General features: G+C 47.7%; 1 protein-coding gene across 4 annotated transcripts in view; it reads left to right on the top strand.

The window, feature by feature from the left end:
* The first annotated feature begins 319 nt into the window (after nucleotides 1-319).
* The window catches only part of ARHGEF6 (Rac/Cdc42 guanine nucleotide exchange factor 6), a 37,186-nt gene continuing 11,867 nt past the window's right edge, over nucleotides 320-25,638 (top strand). For 2 of the 4 annotated variants that reach the window (XR_015798063.1, XM_007428850.4), the window contains exons 1-14: nucleotides 320-499; nucleotides 3,923-4,006; nucleotides 10,388-10,472; nucleotides 14,533-14,645; nucleotides 15,290-15,491; nucleotides 16,991-17,061; nucleotides 19,486-19,580; nucleotides 20,032-20,127; nucleotides 20,497-20,619; nucleotides 20,710-20,848; nucleotides 22,398-22,457; nucleotides 23,834-23,980; nucleotides 24,218-24,304; nucleotides 24,606-24,684. Coding sequence is in view for 3 of the 4 variants with exons in the window: in XM_007428850.4 (XP_007428912.1) it covers nucleotides 335-499; nucleotides 3,923-4,006; nucleotides 10,388-10,472; nucleotides 14,533-14,645; nucleotides 15,290-15,491; nucleotides 16,991-17,061; nucleotides 19,486-19,580; nucleotides 20,032-20,127; nucleotides 20,497-20,619; nucleotides 20,710-20,848; nucleotides 22,398-22,457; nucleotides 23,834-23,980; nucleotides 24,218-24,304; nucleotides 24,606-24,684 (1,546 nt within the window). In the remaining variant the exon portion in view is untranslated. Of the gene's footprint in view, nucleotides 500-3,922; nucleotides 4,007-7,244; nucleotides 7,602-10,387; nucleotides 10,473-14,532; nucleotides 14,656-15,289; nucleotides 15,492-16,990; nucleotides 17,062-19,485; nucleotides 19,581-20,031; nucleotides 20,128-20,496; nucleotides 20,620-20,709; nucleotides 20,849-22,397; nucleotides 22,458-23,833; nucleotides 23,981-24,217; nucleotides 24,305-24,605; nucleotides 24,685-25,638 lie in introns of those variants that run through there. The other 2 variants (XM_088151485.1, XM_025167040.2) reach the window with 2 other exon arrangements.

Here is a 25,638-nt window from a genome sequence, read left to right on the forward strand (position 1 = left end):
CCCATCTTAAAGTTGCCACAGTTAGGAAACATTGTGCTCAGGGGGAAAAAATGTTCTTCTGCTTTGTACTTCTGCAGAAGTAATTGCATAAGACAATCCATGTAAACGCGACGAACTTGTTCCTCCAGTCCTAGCCGATTCAAGATGGTGCTTTCACGGTTTGTTGTTTTTTTTAAGTATTCGACTGATTTATCCTCTTATAGGTGCAGGGTAATAGGGGAACCTCTAACTGCTCGTTCACCCACCTCAGAAGAAGCCGGAAGATGCAGCCACGGATGTGGGTTTGGCTTCATCGTTGCACAAAAGAAGCGTAAGGTCAAAAGAATCTTCAGTCATGAATCCAGAAGAGCAAATAGTGACTTGGTTGATTTCTCTGGGGGCCGTAAATTCCCCCAAAATGATAATTGGCGACCCCGTGCAATTCCTCAAGACATCCCTGAAAGATGGAGTTGCCCTGTGCAAACTGCTTCTGCGGCTTCTGCCCGGATCTATCGAAAAGGTACGCCTATGAGGATTTGTCTGCTTGTTTATAGAGGGGGTAGAGATGGACTTTTGGAGACCAGATGGACTGGTTTTTGGTATTTTTGTTGCAAGTCATAGAATCTATGGTTTGAGACTCTTGAGTACTGGGGGTGAAGTTTAATTGCAAGTGGAAAAAAACCCATGGTGGTGTTTAACGGGGGTGGAGGACGGGATCCCACACCACTGGGGAACCTAAGAAGCCCCAGACCTTGAATGGAGCAAAGAAACAAAAATATCTGATTGATCTACAATCCAGTAGAGATCTTTCTAATCCAGAATGGAAGAAGATGCCAGGTTTGCAGAATAAAGACCAAAAGCAATGAGGCTTCAGCTTTATAACAAAGATACAAAAGTCCTTTTAGGATGGGAAATGGACAGAAAACTGCCTGGGGCCAATCTAAAATAACATTCATTTTTTGAAATGGTTGGCTCAATGACACCTCTTGATTCAAGGCAGCAGAACTCGCCAGTTCAACTAGGACCCCAAAAGCCATTCCAGTATTTACCCCCTTCCACTCCTGTTTCCAGACGATTGATTTCAAAGGGGGGATGACCAAGGTAGAAGAAATGAATGTTGATTTTGAAATCCATGAGTAGAAAGTGAGAACCCCTCTCAGGATATGCCTGTATCTAGACAAACAGAACCGAGGATCTATGAACTCTTAGGCTGAGATAAGCCTTTGGAAAGTGCAAGAGACCGAAGGAAAACACCGAATAAGAAAGAGGAAGAAATAAAACTATGTTATATTCTATTGCCTTTGAAGTTCCTTTCTTTCTCTGAAAAAAGGAAGCTTTTCATGGCAAAACTGCTTGGACTGTGCTCCACATAACACCTGCGTGGGCAGCCTACCTCTCTGAATTGTTCTACAAAAGGGTCTAGATCAGTGTTCCTCAACCTTGGCCACTTGAAGACGTGTAGACTTCAACTCTCAGAATTCCCCAGCCAGCCAGCTGGCTGGCTGGGGAATTCTGAGAGTTGAAGTCTACACGTCTTCAAGTGGCCAAGGTTGAGGAACACTGATCTAGAGGTCTGGAGTGAGAAGAACCATTCAGGCATCTAGGTTTTTGTTCCCCCCTCTGAATGAGCTGCTCTTGAGGAAAAAGGAAGCAGTAATGCATTGGTCTGGGTTAAAAACACAACAGATTATTCCAAAATTTGACGGCCTGGAGATCCAAATCTACTGCTGTGTTTTGGCCACATCCTGCCCACGTGACTCTTGACCTCAGCTTCTGCTTCACGAGCTGCGGAAGATCTGCTGATGTTGCTTCTTATGGGCAACAGGAAGAGCAAGGCCCACGGCAGGCCCTGCAAGATGGGGGGCCCTGCACCCCCTGGCCTGGAATTTGAGGAACCTCACTGAGACAGCTGCTGAGTGCAAACATTTTGGGCCTCTCTTTGCAGCCCTCAGGGCTCTTGCTGACCTGAATCTCAAGGCTGTTACGTTTTTTTTATTTTTCCCCCCCAAAGCAAAAGCGTTCTGGACCCCACAACACACAGTGATTGTGTTTTAATTACAGTATGATATTACGTGCACAGAAGGACAGTCACTTTTCCCTCTCTCTACATCTCTGTGCTTCCAAAGTTGTTATCTATATATATGTTGAAAATCAGAAACCATGATTTGGAAGTCCAAGAGCCCTGGTTCAGCATCTCTAGGAAAAACCCTCTCTGGAGCGCCTGAGGGCTCCTGCAGCGCTAAGCACCAGCAACTGCCTGACTTTGCCCAAGCCATCTCCCCTTGTGCCTACTTAATCGGAACCACAGAGACTGAAATCTCGTTTGATTTTTAGGAGAAGCTCAGCCGTAGGGTGGACGCTTTGGGTGCAAAATGCTGATTCAGACCTGCTGGAAATCAATACATTTTCTTCATGCATGGCCTTAAGCTGTATTTGACTCCCACTTAGATGTGAATCGAGATCTAGAAGTCAGAGCTTCTGGGTTAGCAGTCCGGGAAGTCCCCTGTGGCTTATACAGTAGGACTTTGTTTTAGGCGTGACTCTAGCAAAGGGGATTTTATTCGACAAGCTGTATTCAAACACACAACTAAATATGTAACTAAATATGAGAACAATCATCTACCTGGATGATTGACAGCTACCCCAACTCCCATGATCTCCAGCCAGCATAAAGATAAGAGAGGGCTGTGAGAATTGAAGTCCAATGTATCTGCAGTTTGGACAGGTCAGTACGCAGGATAGACAAATGTGCCGACTTAATCTACAGCAATTTATTTATTTCTGAAACCATCTTAACCCGATGGCTGTCTTGAAAAACAATCTTCTCAACTGTGACCGTTAAAACCCGAGACAAGCCCATAATCAGTGCTAAATCAGCAAAGCAGGAAATCGTAAGAGCAGCAACAAAATGCAGGGGCCGAAAGAATTAAATATCACACCCGCATAAATGAAACAGTTTTCCCCGGTGTGCTTTCTTCAGAATTGCATTTCAGAAAGAGTATCATCGCAAATAAAGAAAGCAAGATGTTTTCCAGGTTCCTGGGTTCTCATGGGCCCCAGAAGACAGTTTCAGATGATTAATTCCTTTTTTTAGTTGTTGTTATGCACGTTTCTTCCCGACTCTTCAAAGAACTTCCCTGTTCTCAAAAAAAGAAAAGAAAAAAAAAATCCACTAGAGCAACAAAACCAGAAAGACAAGAATTATAATTAGAAGGTTGCCAACAATATCCAAAATGCAACGGTAACTGTTTTAAGCCTCAGATTTGCATGAGAGCAAGTCTTTGAAATGCAAGCGACATTACCTGGCTTTAAAGGTTGCCATTATCACCTGAAATTAGGCTAACCAACAGCCTGGTGGAGCAGGCCAAAGTCTCCCTTGTGGAGTATCCCGTCACAGGGTCACAGGGTCAGAAGCCATTTGAGAAACGGTGAGCGTTCCTCCCCTTGCTAGAATCCTTCTGTTTCATCTTGAAGGCCCTGCACATTCTCAGTGGCCTTCCAAGGTAGCCCTCTGCAGAAGACCTTCCCCATCAGTGTCTAAACACCTCCAGCCCACTTGGTGTATCTCCCATAAAGACACCTTCAAAATTCCCCCAAATTGCTCAGCAGTGGGATTCCCCCCTTCTTGCTCATCTGCAAAGATCTTTTTCTTCCTGGCAGAGGGAATCCCATGGGTGAGGTCTTCTCAAACGTTCAGGGCCAAGGTCTGAGCTGGGTGGCTTTGGGTTCATTTGTTCCATGGTTCTTCCTGAGCTGACAACTTGCCTTCCCCCCCGCCCACCCACAGCCCACCTTCTTGTGAAAATCCAGCGAGCACCAAGCTGTCTCATTCATTAGTACAAACGCCCAGGCTAATGTTTGCTGAGAACAAAAGCAGGCTAGCTGATAGGAGTTGTCGCAAGCTTCAAAATCCATTGATTGTCAGGTTGTGGTTCTTTTTTAGTATTGCCTGGAGCCCAAGACAGAAGCTGACTGCATTGGCAATATCCAACAGTTTTTAAATGGATGTGCAGCGCTGAAAGTGGAGGTAAGTGTCAACAGGTAACAGTGCCATGGTCCTGTTGTTGGATGGAGTGAGGGGCTGGAGGAGGTGAGGAAGAACTGCTGGAACTGGGTCAGCGGAACCACTGGTACCCACCAAGGACGCTGTTGTATGCCTTGTGTCAAAGAAAGATTTAGTGCTCATGTGCACAGCTGCTGCAGAGGGCAGGGACCCTTTGTCCTCAGCAAAAGCAAAATAATTTAAGCCAACTTTGGGGTAACAGGGATGTATCCCCAGCCTTGTTCTCTGCAGTTCTTTCATTGGGAATATCAGCAACTGAATCCAAGACATTCTGCAAAGAAGATGGATGGATGGATGGATGGATGGATGGATGGATGGATGGATGGATGGATGGATGGATAATCAGAGCAATCAGCTCAGGCTGGCAATGCCCCCACTAAAAGGTCTTTTTCAGCCTCACTCTGCAACCTTTCACTGGAGATGCTTAACTACTGTGGTGTGTTTTAACTGGGATAACCGAGTGGTTTTCAGCTCCTGAACGAGACAGGCTCAAGAGAGCACCTCTTGCCAAACCTGAAACTGGTCTGATTGTTTCTCGTGTGTTGACGGGGAACTTGTATCCTAAGAGAAAAATCAAAGGGGGCAAGGAATCGGTATTGCCCTCTTTCCCTAAATGCACAACCACATTGTCAGCAATGCTATCGTAAAAACGTATGGCTTTCTTTGAAAAGAGTTCTCCTTCCATACACGGACACCTCAAGTTCTGCACGGACTCCACGAAGCGAGCTTGAGAAACCTGCAGATGTTGCTGTGGGGCAACTCCCAACATTCCCAGCCAACCAGGCTGATGTGGGGCGTTATCCTGGAGCAACCTCTGAAATAAGGTACGAGGCTGGCTTAGCAGGGCCACCGGGGCAGGACTCACGGCAGGGGGTGATGTCACTACATCAGGGATTCCAACGAGGGCGGGGTGGTGGTGGCTGGGAGAGGGCTGGCGCTGAGGAGGATAAAAGAGGGGCTTTCTCTGAAATTGGACAAACTCCAGCCCCAAATCTTTAGCCCTGCTACTCTCTTGTAGCAAGACCAGCCCTGAGTTCAGACAACCGCAGATGAGCCTCCCTGAACCTGCGCCCATTCGGCACTTCTCTGGAGTCCAGCGAATCTGAGAACCAGAACGACAGGTTTTATGCTTCCCAAGGGTGGGGCACCTTCTCACAGTCCTGTCTTCTTCGCTGCATCTTATCTTTAGAAAGGCTGGTTTTGCTTCCCCCCACCCCCCCGGCCACCTTCCTGGGTTTGCAGACACAAGGTGGGGAGATGAAGTGTTAATGGGGGGGGGGAAGTGGAAGAGAAGAACACCATAATAGTCAGTTGTTGCAGCTTCATGCTGGCAACTCCCACCAGGTGCCATATGTGGGATGGGGGAGAGATGGTTGATTTGTTTAAGGGGGGAGGAGGAGACATGTTATTTTGCAGCCCAGTGCCATTGTTCCCGTGGCAGATTGTTTCTGAGTATGATTCAGTTTCTGCACCCGGGTGGGGAGGGACTTGAGCAAAACTGAAACAGATGTCTGGATTCGATCGGGTTGTCGTGAGTGAGTGCTTGGGCGAGATAACAGGGATGCTAAAATACCAGTTCCAAGTGGCACCAAGTCTTTTCCACCCACCCGCGCTCTCCATTGCCGTCCTGGGAATAAGGCTGCCAAGCCGGTCCCCGGGCCCACGGTGTGGAAGAGGTGGGCTGTCTAGGGCATAACCGAGCTCTGGTTGGCTGCCAGACCGGGCAACACACAAGCTGGGGGTTTTAAATAAATGGGGAACCTCAACCCCTGCCCCCCCCCGCTCCAGGATCTGGGGTGGGATCCCAGGTGGTTGCCCTGCTGTTAAAGGAAAGGTTCTCAGCACGCACTTCAAGACACGCCTTTCTTTGGGGCATGACTTCTGGTTTTCCAAAATTAGACTGTGAGGCTTGGCAGGGACTCAGATTGTTCTAAAGGAAGGGAGAACTATGGAATTCCATTGGGAAGTCCTAAAGCAGTGTTTCTCAACCTTGGCGGCTTTAAGATGGGTGGACTTCAACTCCCAGAATTCCCCAGCCAGCAAAGCTGGCTGGGGAATTCTGGGAGTTGAAGTCCACCCATCTTAAAGCTGCCAAGGTTGAGAAACACTGCCCTAAAGTCTCCTTTTTGGCCCACTTTTGTGGGTCCAGCCCTGTCCTCTCCAAAAGTCGAAGCCAGACAGCTTTTGGGTGGGGTAAATTTATGCCCAAGCATTAAAATCTGGACAAGGGCTTATTGACCCAACCCACCGTTTCGGCCTCCTGTATTTTCACGGTTCTTAAATGGGTTCATTCAAAGAAATGAATGAATGCACAAAGACCCGTTTTCTCACGTCTTTGCCCATTCCCACACCTCTCTTTTGCCCAAAGGAGCCGGCAGAGATGCGCAGGGACGATCTGCCATAAAGTCGGGTAAAACCAGCGACCCGAAGGCAATCTGTGCCACAAGGCTGCGGGCGGGCCACGTCTGGGGACGGGGTCCTCGCTTTCTCTTGGGGGGTTTAAAGCAGGTTTGGATGTCGCCCCCTCCCCACGCGCACAGACAAGTTTTGTACCGTGCTGCATTCGAGCCCTTCTCCTCTCGAAACGCAGACGCGCTGGGGCTAGACTTTGCCCGCAAGGGTGACGGATGCCCCAAAGAGAGGCTCGCTAGTGCCAGGGAGCGTAAGTGGGATTTTAAAGCGCCGTCGCCGTTCCCTCCTCCCGTCTTCTCTGCCCTCTGCAATCCGAAACTGCCGCCTCTTCGGGCCGAAACTTGTACGTGCAAAGCCTAGTGCTGATTACCAAACGGCCGGCAGGCCTGACCAGCCCCCCGCCCCGCTCCCCTCTCCCCAAATCTCCTGCTATCCGTTTTTGCAGATCCGGAGCAAAGAGCCGTTGGAAGGATGGTTTTCAGACGTGGCGCCCAGCGTCTGCCTGTCCTACTTTGCGAGGTTGTTGTGAAAGAGTTCGCAACCAGGTGCCCGACCCGGCCAGGCTGGCAGGCAGCCGCTTGGGCATCTGGAGGGTGGGACGCGGGTTTCCATCAACGCCTCGGAGAAACCCTCCGACCGGGCTGGGGAGGCGACGGGAGCTGAGCGGGAGCCCCGCGGACCCCTCTGCCCGGCCCGAGCGGCGGCGCGGAGGGGGCGCTCCGGAGCATCGCCCCCGCCCGCCTGCCTCCCGCCGCCGCCGCCGCCTGTCACTTCCCCTCCTTCGCGCCGCCCGCCCGCGATCCAGCTCCGGGTCAGAGCCGTCCCCTCCCCAGCAGGGGCTCCGCGGTCGAAGGCAGCGGCCGGGCGGAGCGCAGCGCAGCGGTGGAGACGCCGGGCAGGCGAGCGGGCGGGCGAGGCGAGGAGAGGCGGCGCTCCTCCTGCGGCCGCGCGGTCCCTCCGCATCCCCGCGCGCCCCGAGGCTCCGCGGACCCCCCGCGCCTGCGACCCGGGTGGGGCCCGCTCCTCCCCGCGATCCCCGCGGGGGCTGCCCGCGCGCCCTCGCCGCGCGCCCTGCCCGCATCCCGGCCCTGCTTGGCGCCCCGGCCGGCTCCGCGGGCCTGCAGCGCTTCCGGAGCTCCCCGCGCAGGTAAGCCGCTTCCTCCTTCCCCAAGTTGTCTTCTGGGCGCTTGGCCCGGCGGCTCCGGGGCTTCGCGGCGCCCCGCGCGGCGCCCGCGGGTCCCCTGTCCGGGCGAGTCGGTGGCGGAGGAGCCCTTCCCTGCTCGCCTCTGCCCAGCCGCAGAAGGGCCTGCGCGCCTGGGTCGTGCGAGGCTCCCAGATGCGGCGGGCTGACCCCCGGCAGCCCCAGCCGCCGGCCGAGGGCGAGGAGTATATACGGGCAGCCGCGGCCCTCCGCCTCTGCTGCCGGCCTCGTGCTGCCCGCCCGGGCTGGGCAGAGCCGCGGGCGCTTCCGGACCACACGGCACAGCCCTGCCTCGCCTGCAGAACGGGCTGGGGTCCGGGCCCATCCTCCCCTTCCAACCTTGCTCCATCTTTGCTCTCCTCCGCTCCAGTGGCCTTCCAGCTGGGGCGGTTCCTGGCCCTGACTGATTCTGTGCCGCTCTTGGCGGCCGGAGAGAGAGTTTGGAACCGCCGCCCCAGTCCGAAGACACGGAGTTTAATTCTTCCTCCTCCTCCTCCTCCTCAACCGAATCCCTTTTCTGGAGAACGCGGATGGCAGAAACAAGGGGAAGAACGGAGGAAAGCTGCTGCGGGCGAGGGCTGGGTCTCTGCACGGGGAGGGGAGGTGACTGACCATCGAAGGTTGGAAGTAGCCCCCTTGAAGGGTGAAAAAGCTGGAATGGGTGCGCCGTGTCCATGGTGGGGGTGGCTAGGAGGGGAATATCTGGGGGCCTCTAGGCCACAGAGAAGGCCAGGAAGAGCTTGTCTAAAAGTGGGAATGGGACCCACGCATTCCACAGGGAAGACACGCCGTGGCACCAGTTCTGCCTGCTCGCGCTCGATCCGTCTGCAAGTTCTGGAGGGCAACAGAAGGCTGGGCTCTCCCCATCTCTTTCTTCCAAGTGGGGCTGCGGGATACATAACGGCTCCTTCCATGGGGTGCTTCCTTCTGTTGCCCACTCAGGTCCCAATCTGCCATCCCCCCCCCCCCAAGACATCTCTTTTCTACCTCTGCTGCTTTCCATCCGAAGGAGCCATGGCCATGTTTTCATCACTTAATCTTCCTTTTTCACATCTGGAAGCAAATACAAAGCTTTCATATGGCAGTGTAGGATAAAAGTTTGGCCAGACACGTCTCTTTTCGCTTGCTGTTTTAAAGCATTCTATTGAACGGATAAATTGGTTTTAAGGGAATTGATCTGCCTATACAGTTAGGTAAATCAGCGAAACTTCTTTAGATCGATTGCAAAGATGTTTCTTACTAAACTTAGAAGAGGCATTCTGGGTACTTTTGAATGAGACTGGATCTGTATTGGACATGGACGCACTGCTATTTTTAACCTAGAGTTTGGGTGTGATTAATCCCTTGTAGGGGAGATGATTCTTACATAAATGTAGGATACAAATAATATGTTTCACGAGGAGAGGAGAGGAGAGGAGAGGAGAGGAGAGGAGAGGAGAGGAGAGGAGAGGAGAGGAGAGGAGAGGCATTTTCCCAGTTGTGCACATGATGGAATGCCTCTTCTGAAATGATGCATGCTACGCCGGCTGCCACAGATGGTGTCCTTTCTCTCCCCTTTTTTCAAAAGGGCTCAAGACTTTTTTCACGAGGCCTTTTCGTACTAATTGCCGCTGCTTCTGCACATTTTCTCCTGGCCTGTTTCACCAGCAGAAGATTTGATTTTGTTTCTGGTTGCATCTGTAACGGAGTGCATGTTTTATCATGTGCTGCCTTGCACGGATAATCATCCTGGAGAATGGACTATACTTGCTTACAAGAATAAAAGGGATTCCAACCTATAGGTCCCCCCCACAGCCTGCGCTGCCCTTGCCATAACCCAGACCACGTGGGCCTTGCACCCCGATACCGTGGGCTCTCAAATAAGGCCTCCGGGGTCTGTAGTCGTCAAACTGTAGGGGAAGGCGTGAGTCACAATCCAGGATCTCAGGGTGGTACAATTCACTGCCAGTTTTATAGCTGGCCTTGCAAGCGGTTTTTCAAATAAACCAACTCCCGTTCCCTCTTTAGAAATCTAAATTATAGTCCGCAGGCCACAGAATAGCCGCCGGTTGGCCAGTATGGAAAGAAAGCCACAGAGCCCAGCGTTCAGGGGTACAGCTGCAGAGGAGCTGACGTAGAAGGAAAAGGGAGCTGTCCCCCCGCTTCCCTGCACTGATTTTAAAATTTAACTCACTTTAGTAAAGCAGGGCTGGGCTCTTGCTTGAAGATTGTGGAGAATGCAACGAACTCCGCATACCTCTATTTTAAGGAAGAACGAGCAAAATGCACCAAAGCCAGCCAAGTTGCTAACCGAAGAGAACCTGCAGGAAATGAAAATAAATGTCTACCCACCCCAAATGAAACCCAGAATGGTGCAGTGTTAAAAGCATTGGGCTTTGGTGCTGGACTTGATCGTTTGTGTTTAGAAAATCCCAGCGTCCCCCAATTCGCATGGTGGTGGCAGAGGATTCTGGGAATTGAAGTCCACACATCTGGAGGGTGCTTGGGTTGGGAAAGCTGGATTGATTAGAAACTGAAGGACCCAACACCCCTACTGTGGCCAGCCAGATATCTCTAGGAAGCTCACCCTGTAGCACCCAGCCTTAGCAACAGGTATTGTGAGGTAGGCTGCCCCTGAATGTGGAGGCTTACATAGAGGCTCCCAGCAACTGAAACATCTCTCCTGAATTTTCGATCGCTTTTGCTCATGGATGCAAAGATTGGCCTGACGTTTTTTCTCCTTCTTTGCACAGCTGTTTGATGCCCACGATCTCTACTCCGGAGAAAACTTCTCCAAGGTACTGACTGCCCTTTCTTCTCTCAACAGAGCAACTGAAGGTAAGGAAAAGAAAAAGTTATGTCACAGTGCTTTCCTGCGGACGTCTCTTGTGGAAGCAAAGGCCTTGATTCCTCAGCTTTGTTCTGAGCTCCAGAGATATTTCTCCAGGCGGCACCTCGCCAACCGTGGCTAGTTTCAAAAAGCTAAGCAGGGCTGGAAACAGCCACGACACCCCAGGGCTGGGGGAACATCCTGAAGGAAGGCGGGGCGAACTGTCCGGGTCGTTGCTAAATAAAGCCCGAAGACGTGTCCAGAGAGGCCTCAGGGGCCAGGCTAGACTTGAAAGAGGCTTTATCTTTACAACAGGGAGCATCTCCATACACACCCAGCCCCAGCCCCATCTATCTATCTGCAGTGTAACAATAGAAGAAAAGCTGTCCCTTTTGGCTGTTCCCATATAAACTGGTGCTTACTCCTTCTCAAAGATAAAAATGTACTCCCTTTTTATTATTTTCCCATATTCTATTTTTTTAAGCTAGCTAGCTGGCTAGGTAGCTAGCTAGCTTGCTTGCTTCTTTGGTCTGTCTGTCTTTCCTTCCTTCCTTCCTTCCTCACAGTTAACTTTGATTTGCCCTTCCTTCTTTCCTTTCTTCCTTCCACTTAACTTTGATTTTTCCTTCCTTCCTTCCTTCCTTCCTTCCTTCCTTCCTTCCTTCCTTCCTTCCTTCCTTCCTTCCCAGCAGCATTGGTCTGCTAATAGAGGAAAATGCACATGTTGTAGTTTCTCTATCCAAAAACCCACTATCCACAGAAGGCTAATCAATTAGGAAGCAGCTGGCTCTAAAATCCTTCTTTTTATTCTACCACCTTCCAGGCCCACAAGTCTGTACTGCATTTTCCCTAAATGCCACTTGAGACTTTTAGAGGAAGAAATGGGGGTGCAAGCTATCTCTGCTCTCCCCCTCCCTTTCCCAGGGGTATCTGCAGAATGGGGTCAAAAAAGTCAAGATGGTGGCTGCAGTGGCACAATCAATGGCATAAAAAAATGGTGGAGCTTCAGTTGCACTCTTGTGGCCTCCATCTCAACTTCCTTGACCACACCCTGTGGACTCTCCTGTCTTTCCCCAAATTGTTTCACTCTGTGGCTGCCACGCTTGCGTTTCATTTCTGTCTCTTTTCCCCTTCTGTTATTTAAAAATCTTGAACTGACTGTGGATTCTTTAAGGTGTAAGATGGTACAAGGTAGGGTTACACTTTTAGAGAAATAAATTATGAAGCCTGCAAGAGGGAAAACTAGAAATGTAAATGTAAAATCTAGCATTGTGATCATTCTTGGAGGGTTTGGGAAACGGCCCTCTTAGCATGATGTGGTCTGGCTGGTAATGCACAATGAAATCTTTATTTAAAGCTGAAAGCTTTAGGAGATGCAAACAGTGGAGCCCTGCTGAACAGATGCTCGATTTTAACAAGATTCTAAGAAGAGAACAAGTTATCCTTGTCAAAGAATACAGACTGAGGCTTCCTAAGCGTATCTAAAAATAAGGAAAAATACTATATTTTAAGTTGTCCTGGGTTGGTGTGAAATAGATGCCAGACCCTCAAGATCTTGCCTCACCAGTGAAGGTGTATAAGCGGTTGGGATGGCAAGGACCTTGATGGCCCTGAATGGAAGATGTTGAAGGTTATAGTTTGATACCTTAAAACAGAAACAGATCATGCTCTGTTGGTCTTTTTCTCAGCCGGGGATTTATTTCTTGGTCACTGTGTTCTGGTGCCCATTTTTTCTGTCTTGGATGGATGGATGGATGGATGGATGGATGGATGGATGGATGGATGAATACCTCTATCTATCTATCTATCTATCTATCTATCTATCTATCTATCTATCTATCTATCTATCTATCTATCTATCTATCTATCTGATACAGTAGGTAGGTAGACAGACAGATAAATATATGGTAGGTAGATAAGTGGGTAGACAGAAGGGTAGGTAGGTAGACAGACAGATAGATAGGTACGGTAGATAGGGTACAAGCAAAGCATCAGCTTCTACTCTTTATATTTACTGAACGCTGTGGACCCCCCTTCCCATCCGTAAGCATGGTGAAAAAATACAAATGCCAGATGATTTTTAATCCAATGTTTTTCTATGGCTGTCACCAAAAAAAAAAAAAGGATAGGACTTAAGTTGGGGTTCCAAGGAACATCCTGGGTGTTTTGTGGAGGTAGCAGAGAATCTATTCCCCAGCGCATCTTCTGCAAATGTTTTGTGTCTGTGTGTGACTGGCCGGGCCTGTTTTAGGAATAGGCAAGCCCCCCAGTAACCACCCTTTTGTGAGCACGCTCGTGACCCACTCCCCAGTTTCCAGCATGGGCCCACCCACCAGCTCTGAATATTTGCTAACTAGCCGAGGGACGTCATCGTGACTTCACGCTGTTAGATTTTTCCTCCTCCCTGCTTGAGGAGACTCTGCTGAAGGTTTTGGGCCCAGAACCTTTGGCAGCAGAAGAGGAAGGCACTGCGAGTTCTTCGGCCACGTTGCTTGCCTCCCCCCCGAAAGACCCCGCCTGGGCTTTGGATTTTCAGAAGCGAATTCTGCAGAATAATTCCTGCTCCGGGACCCTCAGCTCAGTCCCTTATTAAATGGGGCTTGATTCCTGGGGGCCAACCTCACACTGGGCGCTTCTTCCCCAATGGGAGGGGGGAGATATGAAGCACCAGGGCTCAAAATAGTACCCTGCCCAGCGTTCGGAACAGAACGTGTGTTGCTAAGTAGAACACTTTCAGCGTCATATGGCGAGCCATTTTGGAAGGAGGAAAGCGTGGGTGGTTTCTGCGATGTGGAATCCACGCGCTGTCCTCTCCGTCCACCAGCTGGTGTCACAGAACGTGTGAGTTGGACGGGCATCTAGTCCAGCCCCGTCCTGGGCAGGAATTCACCAAACCATCAGCTGAGCTTGGATCTGACGGAAGCAGCTCCAAGGCAGATTTAAATTCCGGAACGTTGCCCTGCGGAACATTTTGCTGGGTTGCAACAGAGCCTCGGGGAGAAGCGTCAGCATCGGCATGCTCTCAGTTCAGTAGGACGCGGAGCCAGGATCACTCCACCTCTGGCCTTCTCCTCCCTGCTTTCCCCACAAAGGGAAATCGGCTTGGCAACTCGCATCTAATGCCAGCACCGTGGATCTTTTTTTGGGACCTGTTTTCTGCCGTGCGGATTTTCCTTACGCTCACTCTTTGGCCAAGTCCTGCTGAACAAGCCAAACCAGGAAAATCTGGTCAGCCCCCGGCGGAAGAGATACACCCCTTCTCCTCTGATTTTCTTGGAACAGGGGCACGATGGTTCTGTATCCTGGCAGAACTTTGCTAAAACTCCCGACAGGAACAAGCGTGGAATTGGGTGTCTGCCACAAAGCAGCCTTTTTCATGCCTTTGTTTACGTTCGAGTAAGCTTATAAGGGATAGTTTCGCTGGGGAATGAAAGAATTAGAGAGTTGAGGAGTTGGAAGGGGTCCCAAGGATCATCTAGTCCAACCCTCTGCAGGGTGCAGAAAAACCACATAAGCCATCCACGAGAGATGGCTCTCCAGCCTCTTCTTACAGACCTCCAAAGAGGTCTGGGTCTGAGCCATTTACGAAGGATCATGCTGCTGAAATGGCTGTACCCTCCAGAGCTCTGGGGAACCTCCATATTTAGGGGAAATATACCTCAGGATAACACCCCAGTTTTGGAATGATCTTCCCTGAAGGCCGGGCTAGCATCAACGTTGCCTAGTTTTGGATACCAGGCGAAGACTGGGCTTCCCACTCCTGCGTTCAGGACGTTGATCTACAGCTTGGGTGACCCGTATCGTCACCTATGAAATATTTCTGGCTTTCGCTTACTGTACACTGCTTATGGCTCTTTTAAGTTTTAAAATCTTGCTTCTTTTTGGTTCCCTTTATAGTTTGGATGGACTGTAGCCTGGCCTCCCAGAGCTGATCGTTTAGGAGGTTTCAGTTGGGTCGCAGAGGAAGTAGGATGTGGGCTTTCATCTGAACGAATATGGCTCTTTTTCTATCCTCAGCGCAGCAAGGGTTATTTCCTTCCCTTTTTCACCTCTTCTCCTTTTTAACAGATCCAGGCTCGACCAGGAAGCCATGTTCTCTAACCGCCGGTGACTGCCACCCCCTGAGCCAAGCAGCATCAACTCGGCCATCAAGAGGGCTGCAGAGGCAGTCAAGAGTTGTGGTATGTTTCGGTACGATCCCACTGAGGGCAGAAACGCCCAGGCGGCACCCTCCCTTCACCACCCTTGGGTGCATGGCCCTCCGGGGTCTATTCTATCCTCTTCTGCCATCTCTCAGCAGAAGGTGGAGACATACGGGGAACGGCTTATGAACTGAATTTAATTAATGCGAGGCTGTTTTCTTTTCAATTCAAGATGGCTTAGGGTTGTGCTGGCCTTGTCTATTCTCCATTTCCACCCCCTCCTGGCCCATTGCTTTGTAGAGGTTGGCCCCTGCCCCGGCAGGCCGAGTCGAGAGTAATCTGCCGTCCTAAAAATGTGTTGAGTCAGCAAGAGAAATAGCAGGAAGGGGTCCAAGGCCTGGTGTTAAATCTCCTCCTGCAGCAGAAGAGTCGTGCAACTGCGTGGTGAGGCAGGAATTTCCTAGTCAACCCCTACGTTTTTGGGGAGCTGTGAGCCTCCTTGTTTCCGCCCTCCCCGTCTTGATTCTGCTTCTTCCTTAGCCGGGTGGAATCACCTGGCTGGGTGATTCCACCCAAGCCCTAGCAGGATCTCCTTTCGGACCACATCTCGCCTCTTCACAGCATCCTTCTTCAGCGTTTGTCTTTTGGAACCAACCGTTCTCCTGATCTTACCTCGTGTTTAGGAGATGGCAGAAAACGGCAGTCACCAACTGGTGGTGAAGGCCCGGTTCCAGTTCAAGCAGACCAACGAAGACGAGCTGACCATCAACAAGGGGGACATCATTTACGTCACCCGCACTGAGGAAGGGGGCTGGTGGGAAGGGACCCTTAACGGAAAGACGGGTTGGTTCCCCAGCAACTACGTCAGAGAAATTAAATCCACCGGTAAGAAGCCTGTTATTATCAGCCTTGTCATCGTTTATGCTTGTATTCATGTGTTGTTGTTGTGATGGCCTTTGCTTGGATATTTATGGTTTGCATGCACAAAGAGGTTTGTGAGGTGCATTAAAGTACATAGCAGCCTATAAGGATAGGAACATAAGAGAGTGTGGCTTCCATAGGTAGCTTTGTGTGTTCTATATGCATTTGTGGAAAAAAAAAACCTTTTCCTTCTCCTTCTTCTCCATCACCTCCACCTCCACCTCAATCCCCTAACATCTCCTTCTCCTCCTTCTCCTTCTCCTTCTCCTTCTCCTTCTCCTTCTCCTTCTCCTTCTCCTTCAATTATTGCTTCAATCCCCCTCCCCCCCCCCCAATTCTCCACAGCACTGCTTTGTGTTTTCAATCTCTCATGGTAAGGAGTGGAAATCCTGCTTGTTCCTCTTCCTCTAAAGGAAAAAAAAGGCAGTTTTGGTTTCTTAGGCTATGTTGAGGAAGTAAGATTGAATGGACATTCCCTCGGGTTTTGCCCTTGTGGTCAGATGAGTCACACACTACAGTGGAACTCCTGGTCCTTTCTCTAGCCTGAAACTGAGTTCTGTCTCCAGGAAGAGGTTTAATTTGTGCTGGTAATCACTGGATGGTCATTCCTCCTGGTGCTGGGATACCAGAGGGTCCTTGGTCCTTCTCCCTTGTGCAAGTCATGCCTTCAGAGATTGCTAGAAATCCCACACCAGTGGAGACCATTCAGAACCATTCAGAGATACCCTTGTCGTTTCAGGAAAGCCAACAATTATGTTGGGAGTCTTCCCTCTGCTTTTGCATAACATTAACTTTGTTTATAATAGGTTTCTAAACCGAGACTATAATTTCCCCAGGGGCAGAGAGCCATAGCACTCTATGTTTGTAAATTGAAATGTTCGGTGTTTCACCAGCAGAGGAGATTGTAAGCCAAGGAGATTTGTAGCAATCATGGGTGAAACAACAGTAGCAATGAAAATAAGTTATAATCAACCCTCGGAAGGAAGGAAGGAAGGAAGGAAGGAAGGAAGGAAGGAAGGAAGGAAGGAAGGAAGGAAGGAAGGAAGGAAGGAAGGAAGGAAGGTCAACCATTGCTTGGTTAAATAAGAAAAGTAACTTTTACCTGCAGGGTTCCAGTCATGCTATAAGGTATCTAAGCTTGGCCCCAGTTGAGGCACAAATGCCAAATTTCCTCTATTCCCTGCTGCTTGTCTACTTCTAGAGCAGCTGTTGCCACCTACCACTTTCCAGGTCCACACCTCATGGTCATGTGGGGTAAGACTTCTAAAAGTTGTGGTTCAGCACCCCTGGCTGGAGAAGGTTGCTCCAGGCAAGTAAGTGCATCTCATACCTGCTCCAAGGCTCTACTTCTACCATTGCACACCTGTGGGTTGTTGGCTTGTGTGTGTCAATGCGTCTTCTTCCTCCTCCTCTGGCAACATAAGATCACCTCTGTATAACCACTTCTATTGTTTCTCCTCCAGATAAATTGCTCTCTCCTAAGGCTTTGAAAGGGGCTGACAGTCCTCAACTTACTAAGAATTACTACACTGTGGTAAGCCTGTGAAGTCTCTGTTATTCCTGAATTCTGTTAACCAGAAGGATGCCTGTAAATATTTCTTTGTTTATTAAGAATGAAAGCAAAGGGTGGAGCACCTTTGCACATGTGGTGGGGAAGAAATGAAAGTGCTATATAAATATTTCATATGGTTCATATTCCATAGAATCATATAATTTAAGGGTTGGAAGAGACCATCTAATCTAATCCTTACCCATTGCAAGAATTCACTACTACAATATCCCTGAAAGCAGCCATCCAGCCTTTCTTCAAACATCTCAAACAAAGAACAGTCCATCACTTCCTGAGGCATCTGTTCTGTTGTTGAACAGTTCTTACTATGGGGAGTAAGAACTCCTTGCTGTCCAGTCAACATCAACTTCCTTGTAATTTAAGCCCCCTGTTTCTTCTCCTGTCTTCTGGAACAACTCAAGACCAATCTATTCCATCTTCTTCATGATAGACCTTCAGGTTCAGAAAGACAGTCTTCTCCAGGCTGAACCCCTCCAAGAACTTCTCTTAAGCAAAAAATATATACACATTAGTGAAGTGAAGGTTGCATGAATAGCCTTATTCACACGTCACACTAAACTGTGTTACTGAATTAACCAATTCTAGAGTTTGTGCAATCCACTGAACCATAAACTTAACTATAAATGGGTTGGCTTCACACAACACACTAAGTCATAAAAAATCAAGCCAAGCTTAAACTAAGCATATGTTGAGCAAATGCAGCAACCAGGTGTGCCCTGGTTATGAGAATTATCTGAGAAGTACATGGCTCTTCTCAATTTCACTTTTCTTAGCTAAGGAAGACACTCCCTCGCTTCAGCATCACAGCTGAGTCTCCTGCTTTTTGGCCTATTGAAGTCACGCTGTAGTTGAGAGACAGAACACGGAAATGCATTATCCTTTCCAAGAAAGGTCTCTTCTAATGTTGGCTCCCGTTTTGAGCGTAAATGGTCCACTTTGAATTGAAACGGAGAAGAGACTGGCTTAAATGTCTGTTTCATCCCCAGGACTTCCTTCTTTGAATTTAAGCCTCTGGCACGTGGATGGTTGGGCCAGTGGGGATGTCAGAGGTCAAATGCATTCCTGGGGGGCGCGTTGGGAAAGGTTTTATTATTAGAAAGGAGAATAAAATTCTTAAGAGAGCTCCCTCTTGTGATTTTAACCTCTAGATTTTTGCTGTTTTGTCAGGGGAAAAAAAATTCAACTCTTATGCCATTTTTAGTCATGCTATGCCAAAAAGTTCTCCTGCCTCTTTTTGCTAGGTCTTATTTACTTTGGTGGAAGAGAGTTAGCTTTCAACTTTTCTTCCAAAGGAGAAGAGAATTGCAATGACATTCTTCTGGGGGAGCACAGCATTCTTGCCTTTAATTTTTGTCCAAGCAGCAAGGGGGTGGATGGAGGGAAACGTCTCATATTTCCTTTCAAAAGAATGTCTCCAGCGCTCGGCCACTTTCCATGTATTACAGTTAAATTCCAAGGAAAGAAATCAGGTGACGTTGCTCTCCATAGATATTTATGAATTGATGATTTATTAATCTCATTCGTCCTTTCCAAGGACGTGATCCCCGTGGTAGTGGTTCAGTAAAATACCCACAATTTTTTAAAAAAGAAAATATGTTAATGTAGCCATTTTTATCCTGGTTATCAAATGCCAGCCCAAGAAGGAAGGGTTTTATCTCTCTCAACACAGCATGAAAATTTGGATTCCAAATTATAAAGGGTAGAAGTTTACTGTGATGGGGCAGTCCCAGAGACTATTTCTCTGACTGAACCCTCAAGGCCTAAAAATATGTAGCCTGGGGTTTCATTGCTTATCAATATATCAATATCAATATGGAACCACCCAGAGCCGCCCCCTGGGGGAGATGGGTGGCATATAAATGTAATAAATAAAATAATAAAAATAAATAAAAATACCCAACTTTTTCCATATCCTGGAAGGCAGCAATATTGTTGCCCAAAAAACAGCATAAACAACAGAAACTGACCTCAACTCAAGGGTTTCTTTCGAAAAGCTAAGAAGGGTTGGGTCTGCTTCATGCTTGAATGGGAGAGTCAAGACTGTAGGCTAAACTGGGAAGGTGAAAAACCTATCTTGGAAGCACACAATGACAAACCATTTCCAACTGTTGCCAAGAAACTACACAGATGTTTGTATGAAGTCACCAGCAGCTGAGCTGACTCAAGGGAGACTTTATTTTTAGCATTCCTTATTAGCAGCCTACATGACCGTAGACACGTGATGAGAGGAATTCCATACTCATGGGCCTAGCCATGTTGATAAGCATATAGTATGTTCACAGATTCCATGGTTCATAGGCAAGATGTGTTTGGATCCTAACACACATAATTAACGCACATTCCTAACCCGTCCTTTATTTCTCCTGCTTATGAACTCAACTGCTCCAGGTGCTTCAAAATATTTTGGAAACGGAGCGAGAATATGCCAAGGAACTACAGTCACTTCTAGGAACCTACTTAAAGTCTCTCCAGTCTTATGACAAGTAAGATTATTTCAGGTTGATCTCCATTAATGTGGATGAGGACAGATGGCCACTTCTGAAATGATCATTGATGACCAGTTCTTCCAACTCTACAGCCTGGTCTTTAGCTGCTGGCAGATTTAAATGCCTCTTTAATTGATGGGGATGGTCTTTTGCTTTGCTTCTCTAACCCTTCCAGTGTTTTAATGTCCTTTTCAAATGTTTGATTGCCCTTAACCACTTAAGCCTAGCCCACAAAATGGGGAAAAGGGTCTCCGTAGTGCCAAGGGAAAGATCCACACTCAAGGGCACAATAGTAATTGGGAAAACTGAGGAACAGATTGTTTGTGATCAAAACACTGAGGGTGGTCATTACAGTGGAATGGAGACCACTACTGACTTCCCACCTCCCTTAAGCCAAGATTTTCTTCTCCCGTTGAGGAATATCCTTTCATTATATGCATATTTCTAGGCTGAGTGCCATGGATATAGCATCTTTGCTCGGAAATGTGGAGGAGATCTGTACCTTTCAGCAGACGCTCAACCAGGCCCTTGAAGACTGTGCTAAGTAAGTCCTGAATGTGTTCTCTGTGGAAAGTTTTCTTATTTAAAATCTGCTCCTTGGGGGTCTAGCAGAAGAAGGCTTCAGGTGGGATGTGAGACACTTGGTTATTTCATAGATTTTCTCCAGACTGTTTTGGATGAAATGTTATGGGTTTTTATGGTTGTGTTGTGGCATTTTGTAAACTGCCCAGAGTTGTACAAATGGGGCAGCCCATACATCTAATAAGTAAATAAATGAATGCTGGCAGAAAAGCTTCTTCTCCACCTTGGAACAGCCCAGGAAAGTTCCCTTCAGCTGAGATAGAATTGAAACTTGAAATTCCAACCAACGGCTTCATTTATTAAATCTGGGTCCTGTCTGTATCTTCTATAGACTTCCAGAACACCAGCAGAAAGTGGGAGGCTGCTTCCTAAATCTGATGCCCCAGTTTGCGTCTCTGTACCTCACTTATTGCACTAACCACCCATCTGCGGTCAATGTCTTGACCCAACATAGGTAAAAACAAGAACCAAACCCTGCCCTTGGGAAAGATAAGTGCCCAATGGGCTGATCTCTTCTCTATCATCTTGGGTACTTGTCTTCCAGTGAGGAACTGGAGAAGTTCATGGAAAGCCAAGGGATGGCCTGCTCTGGAATATTGACCTTAACCACAAGCCTCAGCAAACCCTTCACACGGCTGGATAAATACATTTCCCTTCTGCAGGAACTTGAGCGGCACATGGAGGTAAGCTTGGAGTGGGGAGTTTTTTTATTAAGGACAAGTTTTCAATATTGGTTAGTACCACCGTTATTCAGTTACAGACTCTTCCTAGTGTTGTTTTGGCTTTTTTTTTTTTTCATGATTCTCTGTGGTCATCAGGGGTCTGCCTGGGTCTACATCCTGGCAGGTGGGCTTCTGGCAGGAGCCCCTTTCCCTGGACCACTTGCAAATTGATTCTTTGCCCAGCTCTTATGGTGGTCCAAAGACAGCAAGAACCAAGCTAAAATGGCGGAGCCCACGCCAGACATTTCGCCCCCTGAAAAGAAGAGCAAAGTATCTTTCCTTCAGTTCATGCTACTCAGATGAGCAGGCAAACCATGATAGGCACAGTCCCAGGAGAGCATCCTGTTCCACATCAAAAGGAAGCTCTTCCTTCTCATTGCTTCCTAACTCTGATGCCCCAGTTTGCATCTATGTACCTCACTTATTGCACTAACCACCCTTCTAACTGCCATTCCCAGGCCCCTTAGCCATTGACAGGAGGAAGGAAGGAAGGAAGGAAGGAAGGAAGGAAGGAAGGAAGGAAGGAAGGAAGGAAGGAAGGAAGGAAGGAAGGAAGGAAGGAAGGAAGGAAGGAAGGAAGGAAGGAAGGAAGGAAGGAAGGAAGGAAGGAAGGAAGGAAGGAAGGAAGGAAGGAAGGAAGGAAGGAAGGAAGGAAGGAAGGGCTGTACCTGTGCAGTGAAATAGAGGAAGAGAAGCCATGACAAGGAAGAGCTAACGCTCTCTGCCTGATTGTTGTCTGGATGGGAAACCATCAGGTAGTTCTAATGAGGAAAAGCAGGATGACAAACTGTCACAACAGGGCAACGGCAGAAAGAGATAGAAAGAGGGACTCCATTGAGGTTATCTCTCAAACCCACCTCCCCACCCCCAAGCTAAGACAAGCATTGAACTCTATAACAGAGGTTCTGGAGTGGTACTTATAATGACCATGCAACACACTCATATACACAACGCATGTATGTGTACAAACACACTCCACCACCATTGACTTGTTCCTCTTGTGTTCTGTTCTTTTTATTTTTAATTACAGTGTCATCTAAGGATAAATAGGCTTTGGGCCATTTCGGTTGTGTTTGGTCTTCTAGCCCAACTCCTAGGTCATAGGAACATGTAAGATTATAAGCCACACCCTGCTGGATGGGACACCTATCCCATCTCATCCAGCAGTCTGTTCTCACAGCGGCCAACCAACTGAGCCAGGAAGCCCATGAGTCTCCTAGCAGAGGGCCTACAGAGGCAGCCCCCCTGCCATCAAAGCTAATAACCCTTGATCTCCAGGACTTCCATGAATTGGTCTAACCCTTCTCTGAAGCCAACCAAGCTGGTAGCCAGCACCACATCTCATGGTAGCAAATTCCAAAGTGTAATTTTGCACTGTGTATAAAAAAATATTTCCTTTGGGCTGTCTGATTCTTCCAAGATTCAATTTCATCGGGTGACCTCTGGTTCTAGCATTGTGGGGAGGGGAAAATAGCTTCTCCTTGCCCACCTTATCCTCTTTTCCCTCTAGGAGGCACATCCTGACCACGAAGACGTTTTGAAAGCAGTTGCGTTCTTCAAGTCTCTTGTGGTAGGTCTCCAAGCAGCAGCGAAATTGCCCTCGAGGGGGCACTCTTTCCTCAGGCAAGGTTTCAATTATGATTTGTCGGGAAAGTGATCTTGTTTTATCGCCTCTTCTGCTGTTCTCCTTGCAAGGCAGAAGGTAAAATAATCTGCTTCTTTCCTCCCCAGAAAAGGAGCAACACTTTTGGGTGGGAGGGGAAGGAACTGAAGCTAGGAAGCGAGAAGGAGGAAATGTTCATTAAAGCAGGATAAACGATACTATTAATTAAACTGGAAGCATTGAGGGGATCTTAACTCTTAACACGAAAGCATCAGGGGTCTGGAGGAAGGGCAGAAATGTCATGGATGTCAGATGCTATTTCCCAAATGGCATGAATTATATCATTTGCGTGATAATGTCATGACACACATTATGCCATTGGGGCTGTAATGGATGCCTATGGATTATTTCTATGAAATTTCTGTCCCAACTTTTATATCTTCTATGAATTAACCTTAGGATAAGGTGGGTCTTTTTACCCTGGCCCCCAGAATCCCCTCTAATTATACCACCATATTTTAATTTCCTGCCATTTTGAGGTAGAGAACACATGAAAACTGTAGCATAGACTTGAAGTAAGATTCAAATACTACTACTACTACTACTACTACTACTAATAATAATAATAATAATAATCCCATTTTCCCATTCCAAAAAAAGTCTCAGGAAAAGAAACAGAGCAGAATGTTTCAGTCCACCCCTTTTCATGGCCATCTTCTTCACTTCTCCTGTCCTCCAAATTATCCAGCATAACTTCTGGTCGCTGAAAAGTTATCTGTCTTATTATATTCTCACAATCTGATCATATCCCCACCACTTCTTCACTGTAAGCACTGCACAATCCTATCCACTTGTCCTCATGGAACTTCCTTCCTCTCCCCTCCATTTTTGAGGAACCCCTCTCAAGCTTCTCTCCTTTCTTTTTAAAAGGGTTTCTCCAAACTAAACTGAGGGAGTTTATAGAAGGCTTATCCGAACACCAGCCATGAGGGCCAAATCACAGAATGGAGCTGGAGATCCTTCAGCATCCTGGCAACGGGTCTCCCTGTAACTACCAGAGGGGCAAAGCAGATGTCTAAGTGTCCAGGCTATTTAAATAGAAAGGAAGGCTATCAAGTGTTTTCTCCATGCAGGATATTCAGGGCATTCCACTCTAAAATGCAGATAGCATAGAAAGACATAAAAGCTTTGGTTTGAGATATGCTCTGAAGAAGTTCACACACGCATTCATCGTCTTGCACAGCATTCCATCGGAGTCATTTCCCCGATACACAAACAACCTTGCCTTGGCCTGTCTCTCTTACTTTCTATGACCTACTTCGTAATCTAAGCTTTGTTGACAGTCCCAGTGCCAGGAGATCAGAAAGAGGAAACAACTTGAACTACAGATCCTGTCCGAAACCATTCAAAGTTGGGATGGTGAAGATATCCGGTCCATGGGCAGCGTCCTTTATATGTCACAAGTCATGGTCCAATATGGAGGGAATGAGGTGAGATGGGGCGGGGTTTAACAGTGCAAACCATGAGGACTAGGTCCTTCTTTTATTGTATTGTATTCTCCTCCTCTTTGTTCAACCAACCCGGGCCCTACAGGTGCTCTATCTGGAAAGGTTTCCAATCATGGTTTTCACATGTTGTAAAGCAACAAGGCTCAAGCAATGGGGGGACTGAGGAAATCATGCTTTCCACAGATATTCACGCGCGGTGCATTTCTTTCTTTATCTCAGGAGAAAGAGGAAAGATACCTCATGTTATTTTCAAGCGTCCTGTTGATGCTGTCAGCCAGCCCTTGCATGAGTGGATTTATGTATAAGGTGAGTGGGGTGTATTTGCAATTACAAAGATTTCGCTTTTTCAAACGTGTCACGAGCCCCCGCAGAAGTATGAGACCCTTCTGCCCTCATCCCCAATCATGAAAATATCCCACTCCGAAAAGAGAAGGAGGCTCTTTTTCCTTTGAAATTTCTAGTTTTAGGTGTGGTGCAGATTTAAGCTAAACATCCTGATTGTTTTCAGTCGGCCGATCATTCTGCCATTTTCACGTGGCAAGAATATTGCTCAAGATTGCTCGGAATAATATCGGTGTAATTTTTTTTTCTCCTTCTGGGGGAGCAGGGAAAGCTCCCTTTAATAGGAATGATGGTGACAAAATTAGAAGACCTGGAAGGAAGTGAGCACGCTTTTGAAATTTCAGGTCAGTGTTCTTTCAGCATCTTAGATGTGTGGCACAATTATGATAAAGATATCATCCCAGGGGTTGGTACAAACCAGCACTTAGCAAACTAGGGTTAGAAAATGATGAATGCCCAAGGGAATCTATTAATAATCAATCATACTCTTTGTGTTTAAGTAGTATTAATAAATGTTATTAGTGCCCTATAAAAGTTCCATTATGCGGTCCTCAGAATGTTGAGATTGACTGATTGAGGTTGATGGGCAATTGATGAAGGACAAAAAAGCTAAAAAGGACACAGCTGCGCCAGACCAGTCCACCATTTGTTCCCACCGAGGCCAATTAGATAGTTCTGGAATCACTACCGGCGGGATATCAACCCCTTCCATTCACGTTTGTAAACAGTTGGTCTTGAGATGTTTGCAGCTTCTATTGCTGGAAGCCCGGTGTTGCTATTATGACAAGAAGCCACTGAGAGCTACAGCATCCGTGAAGTTGTGAAATTCTGTTTGAAAGACATCCAGGTTGGCGTGACAAGAGTCACATTAAGCCATCATATTTAGATTTGGCTCGGTGAGATGTGTGAGCCTAGCTAAAATGAGCCAGGGCTTAATAACACTGAGGAATCTAATATATATCTTGTGATGGCGATGGAAACGAAAAAGCCTTCTTCATGCAATACGTACAATCATTTATAGTGCCATGGTTGATGAGAATTGGTACTGATCAAAGTCCCATATAGTCCAGGGTTCTTCTTTTCCAAGTGGCAATTAGATACCTTGGATAAATCCACAAGCAGGATATGAAGACAAAAATTAGTCTCCTGTGCTTCACAGAAGCTGGTGCTCAGCAATGAACTACTTGTACACTTGGAGGTGGCATGCAACCACCCTGAGCCACTTCTAGAGTTATCCTCCTGGATTTATCTAATAATGTCTTCCCTAATCTGGTGCCTTCCAATGAATCAAGGCTACA

The sequence above is a fragment of the Python bivittatus genome, unplaced genomic scaffold (genome assembly GCF_059951505.1).
Source record: "Python bivittatus isolate LINGU-HERP-01145 unplaced genomic scaffold, Pbiv_v1 ctg000670_np1212, whole genome shotgun sequence".
Taxonomy (NCBI): Eukaryota; Metazoa; Chordata; class Lepidosauria; order Squamata; family Pythonidae; genus Python; species Python bivittatus.